The 23,526-nt window shown below is 40.5% G+C and overlaps 1 protein-coding gene across 1 annotated transcript in view; it reads right to left on the bottom strand.

The window, feature by feature from the left end:
* The window catches only part of SCUBE1 (signal peptide, CUB domain and EGF like domain containing 1), a gene marked incomplete at both ends in the record, with an annotated part of 198,780 nt that overhangs the window by 14,970 nt on the left and 160,284 nt on the right, over positions 1–23,526 (bottom strand). The window contains 6 exons of the mRNA XM_079545374.1: positions 20–178; positions 1,625–1,741; positions 3,125–3,217; positions 4,830–4,949; positions 8,146–8,268; positions 10,133–10,249. Of these exons, the coding sequence (XP_079401500.1) occupies positions 20–178; positions 1,625–1,741; positions 3,125–3,217; positions 4,830–4,949; positions 8,146–8,268; positions 10,133–10,249 (729 nt within the window). The remainder of the gene's footprint in view (positions 1–19; positions 179–1,624; positions 1,742–3,124; positions 3,218–4,829; positions 4,950–8,145; positions 8,269–10,132; positions 10,250–23,526) is intronic.

The following is a 23,526-nucleotide window of genomic DNA, read 5'->3' as shown; positions in this document are numbered from 1 at the left end:
TTAGAGACCGTTGACAAACCTGAGACTTCTTCTGACTTCATCTCCACTTCAAACTCTGCAGTGATATGGGACACTTCTTTTGACGGTGACTTGCGGCCCCGGCGCTTTTTCTTGGAGGAATCACACTTGAGATTCACAAAAGTCACGTGGCAGTTGTCTGTACAAGGGAATTGACCTCCTTTCATGAGAGAAACCACACGAAGAAAGAAATCAAGTAGCAAGGTAGCAAGTGACAGGCTAATGAGCAATATCTCAGCTGGGTTATTATTAATGCAGTGACAGGTTTCGTAACATTTCACATGCACTTAGACACTTTGATCCTTTTGTTGGTGAAAGCAGAAGGCAAAAGCACTGGTGTGGTGATGCTCAGCTGCTTAGTGTTACCTATAATGCCTATAATTTCCTGTATCTTTTCTGTGTTAGGATTAGGAAACTATTTAGAGAAATTAGGCAAGAGCTGCAATACTACATACAGTCATTTCATGGTTATACCAAGCAAGAGAGTCAGTTTTCACAAATTCATTAGAGCAGCAGGCTTGGGACTAAACCAGAACAAGCATGGGCTTCAAGAAAACTACTAACTGATGTTCTATCTCTTTGAGCAATCTCTTGCTCAAAATGTCTTTTCTATTCAGCTATCATTTAACTTCTCACTAGCAAGAGTGGTAAGACAGACTCACAACAGAGAATGTAACACCAGTAGACATTTTCTGTAAGCTGCTAAGTTCCTCTAAGCAAGAACTTGAGCTGTGGCAGTCTCACTAGTATTGTGCACTGAAGCCCAGAAAATTCTGAGTTAATATTAAAAGTAAATGAACTTCAGATATTTCAGCTGTAGAAGTGCACAGCAAAAATACCAACATATTCTTTAATTGTTCAATCTACTCCAGTGTATCAAGGGGATGGAGGACAAGAAATAAATGTCATGAAAATCTGTTAAAAATGTTTTGTTTAACCTTAAAAATGAAGTTAAAAATTAGCAATAATAGAGTCCCAAATCTTACTGCCATGAGTTTTTTGAAACATTTGAGTGCTTTGGTATAGCCTGATAAATCCTTTTTTATTTACATTTCAGATTTGTTGTAATTTTGTCTAAATCTTCTTCTAAATTTTTCTTCTCACAGCATAACTACTAATTCCAGTGTAACATATGATTGAAGACTACGTAACATCAGATTTTGGTTGTAACTTTTCTATGTAGGGGTTGTCTGCTGCTGCAGTGTGTACTCATCCAATATAATGCAAATGAATAATAGCATTTGCAAACGTAGATTGGAAACAACAAACTGAACCAACATTATTTCTTATAACTGCACTGGTCACAGCTTTTTGTCTCAAGATATTTCTGCCATTACCAATGTCAGAAAAAGGATCAGCTTAATTCCAAATTCATGTAGTTTTGGACAAAGATTTTTCAAAACTGGTGACATCTCAACACTGCCGTATCCAAACTTATGGCACTGTTCAGTGAGAGTGTGGAACTTGACTTGATCTTAAATTCAAATCCGAATATGAAAAGCATTGCTTTTTTTCAGACTGAGATGTTACAACAAATTACATGAACAAGCAAACAAACAAGCAAAAAAATTCTGAAGCTGTTTATGTGTTATAACAAATCACATACCTAAGACAGCTTGCTTCCCAGCATCTTTTGTTTTTTCTTTGCTGCGAGGTCGTAAGTGGCACTTTGCATCTTTAATTTTAAAGCGAGCTTTCTGCTTGATTGGAGGGGCTAAGGAATCTGTTGATGTAGAACAAAAAAAAGCCATTGTTTGTGATGCAGATGAAAGGAAGCCTGGAATTTATTTTTAAAAATGGACTTAAAAGACTTTTTGCAACATAGAAAACACACAGACCAAGAGCTATACACCTTTTGGAAAGGGATCCATTTGCATAAGTTTATTATTTCCCATAAGCACTTACTCTTGAGCCCAGACAGATGAACGGATTTGCTAGTATTGTACATGCTCTGCATGCACTCCTTCCATCCAGTACACCTGCACATCTTTGTGGGATTGGGTGAATTTGCCATTTATAAAGAGTAAGGTTCACTGATAGCATTTTTTTTCTGACTGTGGCTTCCTACACTACTTGGCGGTAGCTCTGACTCTTGCTAATGCAAAGCAGTAGTAAGACTGACTTGATGGAGTTAAACTACTGACAATGGAAAACTATCCAAAGGAAATACCTTTATTTGATGGTTGTCTAGAGCTTGCAAGATTTTTTCTTCAGCTTTAGATCCATGCCAGTCGTAACTTTAAAGGCTCCAAATATGCAGTGCTTCAAAAATGCAACTGCTGACTGACTTCCTCACAAATTCCATGGTGTGAAAGGTATGGCATGGCCTGTCACCTTCCTGCTCCTGCAGGCTGCCCCTTGGAACTGGAGCAGGTAAAAGGGTGTTGCAAGTAAGTGATGATGCAATGGGGAGCAACCCTGAGAGCATTATAGAGGTTATCTGCCCCTTTGGCACAGGCAGACAGATAGGCTGCTGTGTTAACTCCACAGCATCATACTTCGTATTGCATTCCAAACATATAACAAGTACATGGCTAGAGAACAGGGAAACTGGAGAGAAGCATGGCAGGTATTGATATGTAAAATGGGCTGATACTTCCCTCCAATGGATGCTGTTTCAACTGCTTTTAATTTTGCCAGACTTCATCTTCTAGAGCTGAGTTTATTTTACACTAAGTATCAGCTTTTGAAATTTTGAAATGTCTCTGCAAAATAATCCAGCCACTTCTGTGAACCAGTAGAATGAAACACTAAATGTACTTGTAAAAATATTGTAACCTTTCTGGTTATAGAAATGCAATGCCCAGATCCTCCACACTCCTCAGCAATGTCTTTGTAGCTGACCACCAAGCAGCATCGTTGCCTTTGGCTGCTGTGCTCCTGCTGGGCTTCTCGTCTCCTAGTCTGTGCCATTTTTATGTGCTCACTGTCAGATGTTGGACTATGGAAAGTAATTTACTCCAGAGCTTGCCCTTGTTGAATGTAACTCTTAAATCTGGCTTTGTGTAACTTCAGAGTTGTCTACCTTGCATCTCCTCAGTGGTTTAGGAGACCTCCACATTTAATTCCCAGAGGCCATGGCCAAGGTGAGCAGGACAGCACCTACCTGCGCAGCTGGGAAGGGTGGCATTGCGCTTCTGCTGAGCCTTGCCTTGCTGGACAGGAACACCACAGCTCAGTGTGTAGCTGTTCTCTGAATCTGTGAAGCAGAACACACAGTCAGCACGCAGGGCATCAGCCTCACAAAACACCTGCTCTGCTTAGCACTCTCAGCACTAATGTGTCATGTCTGAGCGCTCTAATACTGCCAAATAATGAGACATTTAAAGTGTTGAACCTGGATTTTAAATGGCTGAAGTAGCTTACCAAGGGCTCCTGCTTCAGAGCATTGACTATGGTTTGTTTCTTTCAGCACTGAAATGTTACATTTCATAAAGAGTTTGGCATTAGGTTAGCTGACAATTAAGTAATTCCATGGCACACAGATCAGAAATATTTTACTGTGTTTGTTCATGGCAGAATCCTTGTGCTTTGATCATCTCTGTTACTTATAAATAGATCATGTACACTAGTAATAAAGCTAACCAGATTGACACATTTTTTGGCAGAAACAAAAATTAACATGCTAAGAACTATGAAAGAGTTTGCATACTGCACAGATTGAACTCTATCGGTGCATGCAAATTAGATAAATGCATGGATAATCTCTGCTAAAATGAAAATAACTTGTGAAAAGCTCTGCCACATATAATGCCAGGACTAACATGAAAAGTAGAGACATCTTTGTGGAAAATAATCCTGTGTCAGAAAGAGAACACCCATTAAAAAGTAATATCAACCTCCATCCTACTCCACTGTCTTGCAAAACTGTGTAGATGAAAATTACATGTAGCAAATGATAAGAAAAGGGAGGGGAAAAAAAACACAGTGAGATGCCTGATTTTCTGTAACATTCAGATGAACTACTGCCAACAGAATTTATTGAAACCCAGCTACTGCCAGGAACAGAAGCAACAAACAGTGAGTAGGGGTTTACCTGTGCAGCCTCCTGAGACAGATTAAGTCATACCCACTCTGTGTGAGACAGTAATGCAGGTTTTAAGCTGTTGCTACTTCATTCACTGATCCATGGTGTTCCTTGCTGAACTGATGGAAGTTTTATGCTACTGTGGCATAAGAGTTTGATCGTATGCTGGGGCTGCCACAACATTAAGTTGCTCAGGGTGTCCCAGCACTCTTCTCCTGCCCCCGCCTCATGCTTTGTTCTCTAAACCAGATTATCTAGGAGGAACCATCCATTTTCCAATCTGTTTCCACTCCTGTTTGATCACACAATTTCAGGATATGTTGGGACATGATGCAGAGTCCATCATTTTAAGCAGATGCCTGGAGGGGCTCAGAGCATTCTATTCATAATGAAAAACAGTGCTTAACAATTAGCAGGGAAATCAACTGCTCAGTTTTCCCTCCCCTTTTGACTAATTAACTTAATGTATCAAAATTTTTCTTTTGCACATTTTAGTTAAGGCAACTGTAGGGTTATTTTTTTTCAGTTTGACTTTTTTTTTTTCCCAAATGACAACTCAGATTAAACAACCAAGGGCCAAACCCTTAATAGAATGGGCAGCCAGTTCTTGTATTTAATCATGTGCATGTTTGGACAAAATTTAATTTATAGTGAACCTTTGCTTGCCTACAGCTGTCCATCATAAAAACTGAATGCAAGAGTCATGTATACATTAACAGAGAAGAATCATCAAGTCACATTCAAATAACTATATCACTTCAGAGAACAGATATTTTGTACAAACCTGGAACAAAAAGGGTATTGGAGGGGCATGATAGGAAGCAGCTCTCTATTCCTCCTGTCTTACTACATACTAGTTGAGCCTTGGGAGCTGGTTTGGCATTTGGGAGACATTTCACCATCTCTGAGGACAAAAAAAGAAAAATCAGAAGCAGCCCAAACCAGAACTCTGTGCATTCACTTCTTCAGAGCAGTGAGAAAGGAAAGGTAGAAGTGGCAACCAAGAAAAATTACAGGTGCAGGCATTTCTGAAATAAGCGTTTAACAGGAGAGAGAACGTTTGGACCTTGAGCTTGGACTTGGAAATGGAACTCCTTCAGATTTTTAGGTCTAGGATCTGAGTCTTTTATTCCTATCTTCTTCTTTTTTTGGGACTGTTCAGGTCCAGAGCTGCACTTTGAAATGCAGGTATCTCTATGAGCATTATGCTGCACACGCAATATCATTACAGAAGCAATTGGTAATATTAATGACATGAGAAGTCCTGTCCCCCTTTTTTGGAGGCCCAGCTCTCTGGTTCAATGGGGAACTACAACAATATACACAAGAATCCCTCTCACAAAGTTCTGTTTATTTAGATTGCCAGTGAAAGCATTTTCTTTTTCTCACTCCAGTTCTCACAGGCTTGTATTTCAGTGCCAGGCTTAAGCTTCTGGAAGTAGAAAACTTCCCATCTGGGCAACGATGAGGCAGCAGGTGCTGAGATTGGGAGTAGATAGTCCCATCAATCCTTTCAGCCAACGTCGAACTGCCCCAAGCTATGGTACATAAATATCAGCTGCTCCTCATCAGCACCCACCACACAAGGCAACAATGAATATGTCCTTGCTTCTCTTTGTGGCTTCACAGCAAGATGAAGACAGAATATTCTGTATTTCTTACCCACAAACTGCTCTTTGTACTTGGGTGAGGGACAATTTGTGGTTTAGCTGAACCTACGTGACATTGCTGAGTTGCTGGATCAGTTCTGTGCTTCACCTGAAGATGATGGTATGCAACTGATAATTAAGATACTGCATTTATTTTAATCTGATATCTTTTGGTACTCAAGTATTACTTAAATATACCTTTCCCTATAAATGACCAGATGCATTCTCAGCTACAGCCCGAGTAGTAGATGCCATCACTATCTGCACTAAGGCAGCCTCACTGCTTACTTTCCTCCAGTCACCTCCTCCAGAGTTTTACTGTTTGCACTGACTATTGGCTGTAGTGCTGGGCACCTGTTATACCAGATAGTTCATGCTGAATCAGATGAATCTCAGGCAGGTGTCTGTAGAGCAGTTCTTGGTTCAGCCCTGTATAAACACATGTTCAAGTGCATATGCTTTTCCTCTGACTGGTCTTTTCTGCTTCATCCAATCATGCTCACCCTGCAAGGTGGACCTGGCTGACTCCTGTTTAGCTCCTAACTGGCCTCGCTGGAAGAGCCTTTTTTCCTACCCTTCACCTCACCACTGGACCACAGAAAGGTAGAGATCAGAGCTGTAGCATCTGAATTCTGTAGGACAGTTTTGGGTTGGCCAGACTTCGGGAAGAGCTGACTAAAGTTGGGATGAAATAGACCAATTGAAATGTGGCAGCTGGAACGAGCCTTCCTGGCTTGGCCTGAGTACAGAGGAAGGATCCCAGGAGCCACCATTTGGATTGATTTCCTAGCCTCACTGCTGGTTAAGTATAAATTACACGCAAGTCCTTTAAACACATCTAATGTTCACTTCTGAAATACAGCAATAACCATCCTCTACTTATCTCCCTCCAAAGGCCTTTAATGTTGCTTTGGTGATGTTTAGAAAGATACTATTTCTTTGGACTGAGGAGACAAACACAGGTGCAAAGCGTCGTTTCTGAGCAAAAGAGGATTTTGTTACAGCAAATGTAGAACACAGCAGGGAGATGACACTTATTTTAAGCCTCATTAAATTCATCAAAGAAAACAGTGTGCATTAATGGAAAAGAGTGTTCTATTTTCCACCTTCCAACTGAGTATTCCAAATAATGAACAGAAATACACAACTAGGAAAATATTTCAATACAAGCTCTTACTGTGGCAAAAGCATTCTTAGTAGGTTGAGAGAGTTCTGTGGCCTAACAGACCTTAGAAAACTTTAGTCTTTACTAAAGTTTTACAAGTTAGTTTTAGGTTAGTTCACAAAGCCTTTTCCAGAGGGCCAACTAGTACACTGCAAGGTAGATATAGTGGACAGTTAATTAAAAACAAACCCAAGAAGTAACCATTTCTGATTTCTACAGTCCTTAGTTCTCATGTAGAGAAGCAGTGAAGGTAATGTACCTGAATGCAAGTGGGGAAAATGAGGTTCTTACTGGTAGGTAGAAAGAAAGTCAGTGGCAAAGGCTGAACGTCAGCTGAAACCCTTCCAGTTATAAAGTGCTTTCCATACTGCTTTATCCATGTAAGTGGAAAAATGCCACAATCGCATGATATAAGAGGCTGGTGCTCTCTACACCAGAGTATAGTGCTTTCCCTCAGTATGTCAGGAGATTCCCTTTTAAACAAGGTCTCTCCTTTATTTTTGTGTCTTGCTCCCAGTTAGGTAATAGCCATCAGTTCCTACTGTATCCATAAAATATTCATGGTTTAAGGAAGCAAACAAAAAAAGCAACAACTTAAATTTGACTATGAAAGACCTAACCTATGCCATTCTCAATAAAAATATGAAAATTGAATTAAAATCTCACAGAAATGCAGCCATGACCAATATTTGTTGTGTTTCAAATTGTGCTTCTAAAAGAAAAAATAATCTACCTAAAAGGTTACACAACAACAATTGGAACAGGTATTCAGATTTGACACAAAGTTAGTGGCACTTGTAGTACTTGCTATCATTTGAGTCATCTTGGGATTGTACTAACTGCAGTTAATACTTCTCACACATCTACTATTGGTACTTTATAATGAACAGGGTACTTCTGGGGAGAACTTGAACAGGGGTATGATGTTGTGAATGTATATATTGACTTGAATAACATCCTACTTGTAAACAGTCATATATTTTAAATATTCTAAATTACTCTTAAAGGGAAGTAGAGTTATATCTGAAATTACACAGTTCAATATCAAAAGACCATAAAAAAGCAGAGGATCAAACGAAAACATACCTAATAACGTAGGAAGACCTACATTTGTGAGCACAAGACTCATAAGACAGAATTTAAAAAAAAAAACAACACATTCAACATATTTCCCATTCTTCAGTCCACCTGCAGCATTCCTCAGACAAAGTTACAGGCTTCTTCACTCTTCTGGAGAATGGGAGCAGCACCACAGCCACCTCTGAGTCAGTGACTTACACACTTACCAACGCAGTCCTTTTTATTCCAGTGCAGTTTCTTTCCAGGTGGACAGACACACTCATAGCTTCCCATTGTATTCAGACACCCATAGTCACAGCTGCCATTGCTGATGCTGCACTCATCAATATCTGAAAAATATAGTTAAAGTTGAGAGGATATTAACATTGTCTATACAGTATCTCTGTGCATACTGTACACACATGTACTGTGCATTGAAATGTTGCGTGCATAAGAATATCTGTACCTACTACATCTTCTACGTTTACATCTATTATAAACGTGTAATGCAGATAACAGTCTTGTCAAACAGCTTAGCGTGCTTTGCATGCAATTGTCCCCAGACACATGCACAGCTCCTATTCCTGTAATGATTTACGCATAACACAGAATCAAAGAATCACAGAATTGTTCAGGTTGGAGAAGACCTTAAAGATCAAGTCCAACCACAACCTAACCCTACTATCCTAACTCTAACAACCCTCCACTAAATCATGTCCCTGAGCACCACATCCAAATGGTTTTTAAACACATTCAGGGATGGTGACTCAACTACATCCCTGAGGAGCCCATTCCAGTGCTTAACAACCCTTTCTGTAAAGAAGTTTTTCCTGATATCCAACCTAAACTTACCCTGGTGCAACTTAAGACCATTTCCCATAAGGCCAAATGACACAATTAAGTTACTTGTCAGGATTAATTACACTGAAATTCTTGGAAGTTCTCACAAGATGCAAAACATTCTTGAAAGTCTGTGCAGCATCTGGACAATAATGTATATTACATTATATAGAAAAATGTCAAAGGTTTAATTGCTCAGACTCTAGTCTAATGATAGGCCTCAAAATGTGATAGTAATAGAAAAACTGTCACTGCATGTATTTCTAAGGCAGGTCAGGCTGTAACGGCTGACAGGCTGAGTGCCTGCCTATTTTTCCAAACCATGCCTGAATCATGTCTTGAACTCCGACTGCCAAATGCCTGGCTCTGAGTGAATCTACATGGCCTGCAGGGATGGCTTTAAGAGTTCTAGTCACTTCTCCAGAGTCCCCAGCTCTGGAGCCTTGTGACCCAGTCTGAAGTCAGATGGGAGCTACAGGTAGGAACCAAATGAGGGACTAGGTTCCATGGCATACTAGGTGCTACACCAATTAACAAACACAAGCCTAGTCCAATTAGCCACATTTTTCTCTGGCACCTGTGGAACAACAGCAGCACGCATGGAACAAGACTTAGAGCTGCAGGCTTCTGATCTGTTGGAGCTGTTGGAGAGGCTCCAGAGGGGGGCCACAAAGATGATCAGAGGGCTGGAGTACCTCCCCTACAAAGACAGGCTGAGAGAGCTGGGCTCTCCATCAGCCTGGAGAAGAGAAGGCTGTGGGGTGACCTCATTGCAGCCTTTCAGTACCTAAAGGGAGCCTACAAACAGGAGGGGAATCAACTCTTTGAAAGGGTAGATAACAGCAGGACAAGGGGAAATGGTTTTCAGTTGAGGGAAGGAAGATTTAGGTTGGATATCCAAAGAAGTTCTTTACCAAGAGAGTGGTGAGGTGCTGGAACAGGCTGCCAAGAGAGGCTGTGGATGCCCCGTCCCTGGAGGTGTTCAAGGCCAGGTTGGGGGCCCTGGGCAGCCTGGTCTAGTATTAAATGGGGAGGTTGGTGGCCCTGCATGTGGCAGGGGGGTTGGAGATTCATGATCCTTGAGGTCCCTTCCAACCCTGGCCATTCTGTGATTCTGTAATTCTGTTCTGAGGCTGCTGTGTATATCACTGTAACAAAAATGCTAGGCCATTGTTTTTTACATTCTTCAGGGAATAGTTCAGCCGATTTGAGACACTGAAATTTCAGTGACACCCAGCTCAAACTACTCTAGCTTTAACTGTTTTGGTTCATCTTATCACCTCCTGATCTAAAATATTCAGCTTAAGAACGTGTGGCTCATTAAACAGTTCACAAAGCAAACAAGCAAACAGATGCGGAAAAGTATTTCCAAACCTCCACAGTGTGTCAGCCCATACAAAGTGTAGCCTTTATGGCAGAGACATTCGAAGCTTCCAGGGTAGTTGATGCAGGTGTGATCACAGGTCCTTTCAAATGAACACTCGTCTATATCTGAATTCATAGAGAAAGCATTAATTAGTTAGAACTCATTTAAAATGAATGGCTGGGATTTCGCAGCCAGCTGCAGTATCTTCTTCTTCCTGGTAGATCCCATTTCATGTAAAATCTGAATACGATCTGTTTCATTCCTTTAGTCCCTTATAAAGAAAGTACTCTGTACGCAGAGAAGGGTAACAGAAGACTAAACATGAAGACTGTATTATAAATATTCACCATTAGGTGGCAACATTTAACTTCTGAACCTTAATACCCAGCAGCGTTGTGAGGGTATTAAGATTTTTGGGGAGCTCAGACTCCCTGCACCAAAGATACAAGAAATCTGGGTCCAAAGTCCACATTCTACCGAATTCAAGAGAATCTGACCTCTTCCCCTTCAAAAAGCCAGGCATCTCTAATTATTGCTGCTCACTAATGTGAAACTCCTATTTACACAGACTCTTCGATCCAGCAGCTTATGAAGAAAGCAATTAACAGCACATTACTTCAAAGACAGTACAAAGGTTTTGCTGAGCAGGGCAACACAAAGGTTTATTTGACAGCAGTCCTCACAGAAAATGGACTTGCCAAAAGCTGTTACATTAAAGGTACTTTAAATAGCAACGTGAGCAAAATAGCAGCACCTTCGAGTGAATTTTGTCTCCAAACAATTGATGTTCCTAAAATCCTCTTCATTAGGTAATTTTTGTTGAAAGGCCAGAGAAATTAATACAGTGGCATCAGAAGTACCTCTCAAAAACAACAAACAAACAAGCAAACAAAAAAATCACATTCTTACAATACTCCTGAGGGATAAAGGAAAGGAATAGGATTTCTTTAATAGCTCGCACACTTTCTAGGGTTGCTCATTAAGAACATTAGCTGAGCAGCACCATTACTTCACATAACTGAGACTTTCACACTGTACATGTTCAGAAAAGCATGTGCATGGAAAATGTGGAAAATCACATACACTTAATGGTATGCTACCCCATTCCTATATCCAAGAATTACTTATAAAATTTTGATGTTTAATGAAACATTCTAGATCTCCTCATGCTATTATAAATGCAAATACTTAACTTCAAGAACTATAAAATCAAGCTTTTATGTATGTGTACATAAAACCAAAGGCTTTGTGAGAGTTTATACATGAATTTACAATGTTGTAAACAGATATATTTTATATGTTATCCAGTTCTGAGTGTTTAAAAACATGCACAGAAAAAGAATTCACAACATGGAAAGCTACTGCTCAGGCAAATGTGTAACATGAAATGAAGTATACATAACGAACAGAACAATCTACTATACAATTTTAGGTGTGCATCTTGACCACTTGCTATGATCACATGATATAAAAAGACAATCAAAATTTCCTTTTTTTTTTTTTTTTTTTTTGCATCTATTCATTCTTAATCCATTTTCCTGTATCGCTATTCAAGTTGAGGAAGTAATTTCTTTTTAAGGTTTCCTTTATAGTCTTGGAAATATGAGGCTTTTGAATACACATTGATGGCAAATTGTTTCAGTTTTCTCCAAATGAATATGTAAAGTAAAATCATTTGGGAATGAATACTGGAGTTACAGTTTTAAAGGATTTTTACTGCCTAACAAGCTGAATCATACATCATGGCTTCATTCCATGGAGCCTTGTTCACTACAGCAAGAAATTTGCAGAGGTAGTTCAATTTGCTGGCCTCTGACTTACCATGGAGGGACCTTGGAAAAAGGATAATTTCACATTTCTCAACAGTGACCTTATCCTGTATTATTTTATTCAGTGTGGTTTATGTGCTGCTGCCACACATACCGCTTTGTGCTGCTATGCATCACGGCACAGAACTTTACAGGTTTTTCTTCAAATTAACAAGGAGCTGTAGCCTCCCTGCCTGCGTAAAGAGCAGTCTGTCTAATAATAAGACCAGTCATCTGCTTGCCAAACAACAGACACTTGAGATAGACAAATGCATTTCCACTGCATGAATTATTGCACGAAATATCAGCTGCTCATAAACCTACATTGCTTACACTGGCTAGCAGAAACAAACGCTTTTATTACAATCAAAGCCCACTCTAAAAAGATTTTTTTAGCCATTTAAGCCTCTCATCCCACCAGTGCCACCGTTCTCATAAATCCAGCCCCTGCTAAACTCAGCCTCTTGCTTTGGCTGATCCGATGTGGAAAACCTCCACACAGCTTTTCCCTTGCTTAACAACAAGCCCTTGTCACCCTCTGCTCCTGCCTGCTGAGGGCAGGGCTGATGCTGCCCAGGGATGGAGCTTTGTGCAGGGCAGTGCCTGCAGAATCACCAGTCCCCTGAGGAATTCAGCACTGGCCATAGAAAAGGGAAAAGTATGCACCACATGCACTCTGCTAAAAGAAACCCATGGTGTAATGTAGGATACTCAAATCCTCTTGCACTTTTTTTCATCCCTTTTTAAGCTCTGAAATCTTTGTTCTAGGTGCTATTATTTCTCAATTTCCCAGAAACTCTGAAGTTGGACATCACCTCTTTGTAGTTCCCTGCAATAGTTCTCTTCACGAAAAGATGTGTTTATTTCCCACTACCCCCACAATACACTGATATCCTGTATAAATAAGGCTGAAGATCAGGGAATTACTCTATTCTTCCATATCCACAGATCTGGGCTTCAAATTGTGCATGCCACACAACTGGGAAAGAACATAGGTATCCAATCTTCAGCTCTTTAGTACAAACACATCTATGCAATCTGTCAGTGTTATCTGCTGAAGAGAAGCCCAAAAATACGAAGGCAGGTATGTTGCAGGTTACAGCTGAAGCAGTGGGGGAATGAATGAGTTTTCTTTTGGCTTTGTGGTCAGACTCACCATGAACACATGCACATGCTCACACACACAAACTTTTTTTTTTTTTAATTGGGTCAAAGTGAATTCCTCACACTGAGAAATGAACTTGCTTGGTTTCAGGTGCTTTTAAAAGTGACTCAGAATTAATTCAATTAAGTTTTTGAACCATTTTATCACGAAAAGTCAAAGCGTTTTTTTTTTTTTTTCAAGGAACTGCACTGGAAACTTGAAGTTCTTAGACTATTCTAGTTGAATTTGGCATGCATTCACAAATGGGCTGATCTGTCACAGAACCTTTCAGAATTGCTAATGCTAATCTTAGTTTGCTAGTCCGACATCCAATTCAGCACATTCTTTTTATTTTTTCTTTACCCAGAAATTCCAATCACATTGATCACTATTTTCAACATATGTGAGACATCCACACAGTTTAACTGTTTGAAGCTTGTAAAAACTATAGAGCTAAATTCATCCCTGATAGTACAGGATGAGTTTCCTGCTGGAGATAGCTTTTCTGGTGGTAACACATCATTCTAAGGTGAGGAACTTCCTACTACTGGAGCTGACAACACAGTAGAGGTGCCAGTTTCAGGGACTGGGCCAAGTGACCTGAAAGATCCCTTCCAACCTCCACAGCTCTGTGATTTATGTGCACCCCGGATGCCCCAGACCAACCTGAAGTACTCTGTTTATGGTACCCTGTGCTGCTGAACGCTCTCCTTCCAGTCAATGCTTCCATGACATCAAAGAATCAACTCTGAATAAAATCCAACATCTCTTCTATCAATCCACATTTTCATCTCCAAAGAGAATATCTGAACAGTGCAAGCACTCCTTCCTTTTTGCCTAGGAGGGGTTCAAATTGAACAGATTGTTCAATGGTTTAATAAAAGAGTAGGATTTTCCTTTGTTTTTGGGGGAAGTGGTTGTTGCCAGTGGTGGTCATGCTTTATAATATTTGTTTGGCCCAGTTTCTACTATTTTAAGCCAGAACTTTGGATTTTTTAATTAGTTTTATATTATATATATATTGAAATATAATATGTATATATAATACATTTTATAAAATGTCAGGCTTTCACACATTCAACATTAATGATACTTATTTTTCTTGAATACATTTGTAAGTGTGTGTCAGATTGTCAGTACTGACAAGTAATGTCTTCCATTTACCTCCAGAAGGAGAGACACCTCTGAGCTATTTTCTTCTAGGCTTCCTCACACAGTTGTGTCTCAGAGGTGACCTGAAGGAGCAGGGAGAAAGCTGCTCAGTTTCCGTGCTCAGTCCCTGCCTTTTCCACTGATGCTGCCAGCAGGACCCCAATTACAGTAGCACTAATTGTTCTGGTGGTTTGTGTGATGTGGACTCTGACTCATTTGTGACTGTACAGAGCAGGGCACCAAGAAGCCATCACACGGTAATGATTTTTGCTAAGTCTGAAACTGAGCTGGATTCCTACCAGCAGTTCTGAAGTGAAAGGCTTCTTTCTGTACTCTGTTTCCAGTCCTCAAATACAGTACCTTATATTCTCAATTGCCATTGCTTTTTTCTCTACAGTAAATTTGAGAGTAATTAAAAGAAATCAAAGACCAGAAAATTTTAGTGTAACACAGAACATTTCAAAAAGGATTAGCATTGCTAGCAAAGTGCTCAACACTAATTATTTAAAGATGAGGCTGGTAAAGAATATGGCAAGGGGAAATCATTATTTGATGAGATGCTATTTGTGCCATAGAGAATAAGACAAGAAGAGCTTTGAGATAATCAAAAGCTATGATACAGTTTTAGTATTGGAACAGTTCTGGGCACTATGGGCAAAGAACCAATCTAATATTTGATTTGCTTTTATTCACTGAGGCAAGAAGAGACATACCTGCTGGATTACAGCATATATGTAAAATATATTTATTATTTAATAATAATAATTTAATAAATTTAATGTAAATAGATTTTTTTGGGGGGGAGCACAGAAATAGACAATAAAACAAAAAAGAATAGGAAATAAGTACTTCTACTATTGATTCCTTCATCAGTGAAAGTGACTCATAACACCCTGAATGCTGACAAAAATGGTCACAGTATCACATTAATACCTAGAGTTGGTATCACAGTCGTTGTTCCATACACTCCCAATCCTTCCCTAAGTTAAAGTAACCTTCATTACAGCAGCAAAGACATCTATATTTCACAAGGGCTGCCCAGGATGCTGTGAAGCACATGCAAACCAAGGAATACCTGGTTTTCAGATAATCCCTAGGCTGGAAGCGATGGTCCTGGTTGGTCCTGTGTCCCATTTGGACACAAAGCCATAGATCAGGGCAGTGGGAAAGCAGTGAGTGACAATAATACACAGCCTTATTTCAGCCTTCTCACACCCCCTTGTTTATTTTTAAGCCCCAACCAAGTGCAGACTCAGCGTGGAGTACCCCACTCAACCGATCACGCACACAAAGCAAGCCCAAGGTGAGGCAGAACATCTGTGCACACATTTCTCAGCTTCCAAGTCGCTGGTTTCTCTGAGAAACAGAGCTTTTCCTTTTTCTCATTCATTAAGCACACATACATAGAAATTCTAAAGAACTGTTAGATGACGTTTTTAAAATAAACACTAATGCTTTTTTATATGTATATTTGGCTGAAAGTTATTTTCTGTCTCCCCTTTCCTCCCCTCCATCCTCTGATTTCTGGAGGGAATTCATACCACCCATGTAATGTTGTTCACCTTACAGCCCAGCCAGAGTGGTTTCCAACAGCACTTGACAGACATTAGGGAAACCACATATCTTAATCTGAGTGGTTGCTGGACCACAGGGAGTCATGATTCAAGCTACATTCTCCAACAAATGCTGGCTTAAATTCACTGTTGGGAAAGGTATTATTTTGCTATAGCCACCACATGAGGGGTTTCCACCATAGCTCAAGTTTTGTGATCCACAGTGACTTAGTCCTGTTCACAGTTAGTAAAAAAACATCGTCCATCTGAGAATATAACTCTAGTATACATCCAGCACCAAGTAGAAGGAACGGCATATAGCTAACTTCTTGCGTTTCACTGTCTACAAAGACAAAACCAATGAAGGGGAAACATGGAAAGATTTAGTAATATACACACCTCCTGCTTCACTGCTTTCCCACTGAGTGCTTCTGAAGTGGGCTAACAAAAAGGGAAAGGAAAAAAAGAAGGAAACCGGAAAGCCATAACCCCAAACCTTTAAAAATAATTGAGAAACCACACCCATTCAGGCTTCCCACTGCATTACTCACTTGCAATCAAACTTGCTGCTGAGACTTAATTGTTAATAACATACTGATGACCGACGGAAAAACAGATCTGGCCTAAATTGTTATACTTCAATGTGAACGTAAGCGTCTAAATAGCACGGTAACATCTTGTGTTTCAGAAATTTAAGTGCAAACCATCCATTATGAGTAACATTGACTTATTTAAGAATTTTAGCGCTCACAGTCAACTATGCGATTAGTGATGACCAAATGTAACATGCTAATCAGGGAGTGAGGGATTCCTGAAGGAAATTGATTTTGCTTGCAAGGAAATGCACTTTTTATTATAGAAGACGTCTTCTCAGAATGCAAAGTGGTAATAAAGCAAATAAATCTATATAAACTGCAAAAAAAATGTGCAAAATACACTAGAAAGAGATTAAATAAATAATTAGAAATCTGTGACTTATCATGTAAATATGCCACAAAGGAGATAGTGCAGTAGAAAATGAAGTTATTATTACATCAGGAATAGGCACCAAATTTTGCAAGATTTTGGTTCCTTCCCACTCTAGTACAGGTCAGACAATTGCTGCATGCATTATTTAAGCATGTTGCTAGGGTTCAGATCAGAAACAAATACTTGTTCATATCAAATTAATCTGTTTCCCCAGTCTGGATAAAGCATTTAATTGAACCCTTGATTCTACTCACAGCAAACAACATGTCTCCAATTTCTGGCAACAGATTTAGGCAGCAGTGCTATAAGCAGGTCCATATTTTTGCCACATGGGAACCGTGGAAATCAGTAAGGACCTGCAGATGTGCCTCCAGACACTGGAGGGCTTTGGGTACAAGTTAGCTTCAGCTCTGTGACATACAGAAGATACTTGCTGTCTCAGAGGACAAGGCTTTCCAGTACAGCAGCAGCTTAATTTCAGTAAACAGAGACATTCCTCTGGGTTCACCACACTGAGGTGGTTGCTCTTTTGCAAGCTACTTGCAGGCCCAAGCTTCTGCCACAGCAGTAGGTCTGCACAGACCTTGAGCCTGCCAGCTCTTGCAGGCTGCATGAGCAAGAAGGCAGCACTCTGCTGAGCAGCCATATGCCTTGGAAATGCAACCAGACCACAGTTTCCATTTGTTTAGGCCAGAGTGGCATACAATGCCTGGAGTGCGAAGCCCACCCCTTCCAGTCCATAGCTGCAATAAGGACTGCAAATGTAATCATCTACACAGCTCTGCCTCACTGTCTCAATAACCCTCAATGTCTGTTTTTATTCACTACATTGAGATCCCGGAAACACCTTGTCTTCACCTCACTTACTGGCTATCTGTAACCCATAATAACCTCAATAACCCATTATCTCTGTTCTTGAGGCTGTCAAACTGCCTCTTATATCACTCTGAAGAAAGGCTAAGTCTCTCTCTCTTTGTACAGTCCTAAATGTAATATTAATACCATAGCTTTAGTGCAAGAGCAGTCTAAGGAGCCACAGTTGTCTCAGTTGTTTGTTTTTTATTCTGGTCTGATGATTTCAGATACTCATATTTTGCTCTAAGGAATGCCTGGACATCACTGATTTCTCCTTTTTTGTGTTCTCATACTTCCACTCTGTTTCTGAAGCTGACTAATGCCCTCTAAGTTATGTGTGATAGAAACCAGGCATTTATTTTGATAGAATGAGTTTCTTTAATACCAGCAAGATGACCATGCTCATTTAGCCTGACCTGCATTTAAGCAGTGTCCAGCATTTTTGCTTGATAACCTCTGAAAGTATTTCTATCCCAGAAAGGATGGGCTAGGTGTTTTATTGAGATAACCTCTTAGACACTTCCATCAGCTTAATTTTTAAAGTTAAAATTAGTTTGATCCTTTCTAGTTGCTAAATCTGGCAAAGAATAAGTAACTTATCTTAAAAAAGTGCAATGCACACCTGATTCTTTCAGAAACCAATAAGTACCTCTCAATATATTTCTTGTAGTATTTTGCTGGGTCTGAGGTTACACACAAGAAAGTAGAACTCAACTAAGTAGTTCCCTTGGGCTGGCTGGCTGCCTCTCTTAATTCATATAATCAGAGCAACTACGTTCAGAAGACAGTAATCATTCATCAGCTCCTTCAGTGGTTAGAGGATCTGCACCAGTCAGATCTGTCTTTGATGCAGTGCACCAAGGGGACAACTCTTAAGCCAACAAACTCATCACCGTCACTAACATCAGAGCAGCTGGTTTCCCACTGTTTAGGCAGAAGTTACAGCAAAAGGAACTGCACTTGGAAAGAACACAACCGTACCATCGGGAGAGTTTTTAAAGGCAAGTGGCAACTTGTTTCCTTTATCTTTGCTATCACACCTTATCATAAGAGCCCAGTTGCTCTTTCAGGAAACGGCTGTGCTGTCTCTGGGGTTTAAAAGCAGAAGGAAAGCAGGTTAAACACAGAGAATTGGCAATAAAATTGTAGGTCTAAACTGTTTGCCCCCTCTCCAGAGTAAATACAATCCTTTCTTTAGGAACTTTTCCAAGGGAGTTTTATGTGATCTCACATACCAGCAAATTAATTTTCCCTTCTCCTCTCCATTACTTTCAAAAATTCCCTATTTAATTTTCTTCCACACAGTCCACAAGCTCATTCTCTTCCACAAGCTTCCCTCAAGACTCTCTCTGTGTTTGCAGAAATGGGGCCGCAAGACAACCTCTTAAGGCAGTGAATATCTGTTCCCTATGTATTCCCCTTAATGCATGTGCCAAGTCAACTGACCACCACACATTGCTCTTCCTGTCAGCACTGCAGAGACAATTCTGCTCCCAGTAAGTACTGTTTTGTTCCGCCTCATGTATCAGCCACAGAACTATTTGCTTGCTTTTGGATCACCAAAAGATTTGCCTTAGGGGCTGGGAAGATTTATTGTTTTGGATAAAAACTGCAGAATTTGGCAATTTCAGGCAGGCAAAAATTGGCAGCTAACTTTGGGGTCTTTGGGAGTATCTTTGACTACAGTTGGTGGGATTTGGACCTTTTTTTTTTTTACGTTTCTATAATTAAATACATAATCATCTCCGCCATCATCATTACACTATTATTTCTCCGCTGTTTGGCAAAGTCAAAGTTTTTTGGCTTTTTTTTTTTTTTTAATTCTGCAGCATTATGAAGGACCTCACCATGTTCTCTTTTGTAAGAAGCAGCAAACAAAGAATAATGGTAGAAGACTACCTGGTAATTTCTCTTTCTGGCAGATAGTAATTTTCTGTAGTATTTTAAACATGGTAGCATGAAACTACTTGCTAAATCTTGGTACTGCAAGGAAAGCTGGAGAACAGCAGTGGAACCCTCTGCTCATGGGACTAGAAAAGGAGTCTGGCGTCAGAAGAGCCAGGTCGAGCTTCCCTCTTCCTCCACTTCTCTTCAGCTGAGCTGAACTGGTCAGCAGCTCCAAACAAATGACAGAGGAATGAGAAAACTGATGCTGGTTACTAAGGCTCCGAGAGTAGAAGGCAACAGTGCTTTTCACCTAATCAGAAACATTTGCTTCCTCCATGCAGGCCCTTCACCTTGTCACTCACACCAGGGAACATATCTGCATTTCTCCTTAGCCTGATGTTTCCCTGTTTCTGACCATATTTCAAACAACACTGCCATGGCTTCTATCCCAATTTGTGAAATCACTTGACAGATAACCTCAGTCAACTTAGCATGTGATTTACTGACCAGCTGTGCTGGTTATCTGAGTTTCTGGAGCTGGGGAGAGACCACAGATCCGTGTTGCAGTTGAGGATAGAGCTGGGAGCATGCACATCAAGTTGCCTATACATCTGTGGCACTCTTCTCATATCCTGTCTGTACAGACAGTCTCTAGACTCCTTTAGATTGAGTACTCCTGTATCACAAGTGAAGAAATTTCATAGATTCACAAAATATCCTGAGCTGGAAGGCACCCATGAAGATCACTGAGTCCAGCTCCTAGCTCCACAAAGGACCACCCAAAATTCAAACCCTGTGTCTGAGAGTGTTGTCCAAATGGTCCTTAAACTCCTGCATCTTGGGGCCATGCTCACTGCCCTGGGCAGCCTTCCCATGGCCCAACCACCCTGTGCTGCAGCCCCTGTCCCTGACCCCCAGCTGCCCTCCCCTGACAGCTCCATGCCGTTCCTTCGGGCCCTGTCGCTGTCACACAACAGAGCTCAGCGCTGCCCCTCCGCTCCCTGTGAGGAGCTGCAGCCGCCATCAGGCCTCCCTCAGCTCCTCTGCCCTGCGCTGAGCACACCAAGGAGGCTCAGCTGCTTCTCCCGTGTCTTGCCCTCCAGACCCTTCTACACCTTTGCAGCCCTCCTTTGGATGCTCCGTAATATTTTTATGTCCTTCAGATATTGTGGTGCCCAAACCTCCACACTAGCATACAGTTGGCCCTTTTGACAGCCTGGGCACACTACTGACTCATACTGAACTTGCTGTAAATCACAACCACAGATCCCATCCTGTGGGGCTGCTCTGCAGCATCTCATTCCCCAAACTGTATAAGACCCAGGACTGTCCTATCCCAGATGCAGAATCTGGCTCTCGCTCTTATTAAACTTAATGACACTGGTGACTGCTCTATTCAAAGGCCACTCTACCCTTGAGCAATTCAGCAATTCCTCCCAGTTTTGTGTCATTCACAAATTTACCCAGTATGCCTTCAAGTCTTGTATCCAAGCCACTGACAAAAACATTAAAGAGGGCTGGCACTAAAATGGAACCCTGCAAGACCAAACTTGAGGGATGGGGAAAGGGGACAGGGAAGGCAGAAGAGCCTTCAGCTAGTGGAGTGGAGTTTGCAGAGAGACTCATCAATCACCAGAGACAGCTCTGGAGGTACTTAAAGAAGTTAAAAAAAGAAAAGAATTACTTCTGCAGGTGAGAAAGATTGCTGGGTCTCTTATAGACAAGGAAAAAATCCTACTAGCAACTAGACAGAATGGTATAAAATTAGTAAGACTGCTCAAGGTCACAGACATGAAGGGAGCCAAGGGATGTGTTCTAAAAAGGCATCTGGAAAGGAAGATTTGAAATATAATTACTGTTTTTCACTATCAAGCTCAGTACACTTAGCTTCACCACAAGCTCATGGCACTTACTTTCATCCTACTTTGTCTGTTTATTGTTATACTTGTGAATAACAATTCTTAAATGTACTTCTAAAGGATTGTTAAAAGATTTTAAAATGCCTTATAGTGATCTGAGCTTGAGTAGTGCACAGCAACCTTCTAAATACAAAAAAAGCCAATAGTATCAGAAATATATAAGCATCTTTAACAGTACTGTGCCTTTTTAGAATCCATTACTTTTAAAATCAATAGAAAATGAGCTGAGCTAAGCACCTTTCCATATTTTTCCTATGATCTACAAAATCTACCCACTATTAGATGAGGGAGGGCTGGGACTGCTTGATGAAGGGCCATGAGTCAGAGCAAGACAGAGTAAATACATTTGCATCCTTTCAGTGATGACAAACCAAAGGAAGGCCAAAATAGCTATAATAAATGAGCTTGAGTTAAAACCCTATCTCTGAATGCCTACTTTGGAGAATGCAAGTGCAACTACAGTCAATGGCATTTTCAGATAATTTTAATCTGCTATGTATGCTAGCACCAATGTAGTAGCACTGTGGGCATCAGAATGTATAGCTTTCTGATGACAGCTCTTCTTGGTGCTCTGTGTGAGCATTTTGGCAATCACATCATCATTGCTACATGGAAGGAGTGTGCATGTACAGGCTGCCACCCCCAACATCTTTATGACATTCGTGTTATTACCTTAATGGTCTCACCAGATTATGAAGAGACTGTGTTTGAGACAGGCTTTTCAAACACAGAATTATTTCTAGTAAGAAAATAAAAATCCTCTTGAGCCAACTCACTTGTATAGGCCAACTCACTTCAACATGTGACAGTTGGATACAACCACTCAGTGGGGCAACACAAGGGCTTCCCAGCCTCAAGGCTGTTGGAGGGTAGAATTTGCTGGGATACAAGTAGAAACAGATGTAGAAAGATGAAGGCAAAAGACTCATGTGTGATGAAGTTTATAAAACTGGAGACTGAAGTAGTGTAAATGCTCAGACAGTCTGTAGACTTCCTAAACATAATCCTTGTTCTTGGGTCTATGTTTACCTGTCCTACCTCTTTCTCACCCCTCCCACTCCTCCCCATTACATGAGGGCTTTGTTGTATTCAGGCTTCTCAATCTGAGGAACCCAGTAGGAGGCAATTGGCTTTGGCTTATATTACGTTTATCGTCTTACCATTGTTTTGCAAGGACAATATAAAATGAAATTAAAGTCAGTATTTTCCCAACACTTTTTTTTTTTAAGGAAACAAAGTACTTTAATCAAAACATTGCCAAGATTGCATAAGCAAACATATCCTTTTCCAAAATCAATCATTTTCCAAGGCAAAGGCAAGTTGAGTTATCTACTGCCATTACGGCAATAAACTATGCTGCAATGTCAAGTGTGTGGGGTAGGAGAAGTCACATATAAAGAGGAGAAATACATTAAAAGAAACTTCAGGCAGGTTCATTTGTTTTCCTACAAACATAAACATGTTTAGTAGGACTCTGCTCAAACCTGTACTTACACAATAGCTTTGTAAGAGCAAGTTAAAAACCCGATGAGACAAACAAAAAAGGCTTTAGCTCAAGTGAAGGATATTCCCTCTCTCCTGCAATACATTTGCTTTTTAGACGTATATCTGGAAAGAAAAAACTTCTCCTTGCCAAGCTGTCTCCATCACAGCTGAGTAGTGTCTGCCTTGAAGGAACAAGGGACTACTCTGGGTCAAAATATGCTCTAGCGTTATTTGATGGTGCTGAAAGAGCAAGTATAACAACAGTTTCAGTTTTCAACCAAAAACTCAGATGCAGCACTTCAACTCCTGTTGTCCTGATCATGCATCCCCAGCTAACTTCAAGCTCCTGATGGCCACTTAATATACAAGAATTGCTGTTCAAAGGCTTGTTTAGAAAGTATTTAGAAAACTTGTGATCTTGAGATCGAGAATCTCCTGTCTCTGCCACATGCTTGTTGATTGCCTGCCTGTAATTCATGGTCTGCCACTGACTCCTGTGCAAATCTGTACAGCATTTAGTATAAAGGATTCCTGATCTTAATTAAGGCAATTTAATGAGAGAGAGCTGTAACATGGCATTATCTCAAAGTGCACCACTGAAATATTGGAGAATACATATACATACAGTCC

This window comes from Tetrao urogallus (genome assembly GCF_951394365.1).
Source record: "Tetrao urogallus genome assembly, chromosome: 1".
In the NCBI taxonomy this organism is placed as follows: domain Eukaryota; kingdom Metazoa; phylum Chordata; class Aves; order Galliformes; family Phasianidae; genus Tetrao; species Tetrao urogallus.
This window is presented reverse-complemented; position numbering and strand designations above follow the sequence as displayed.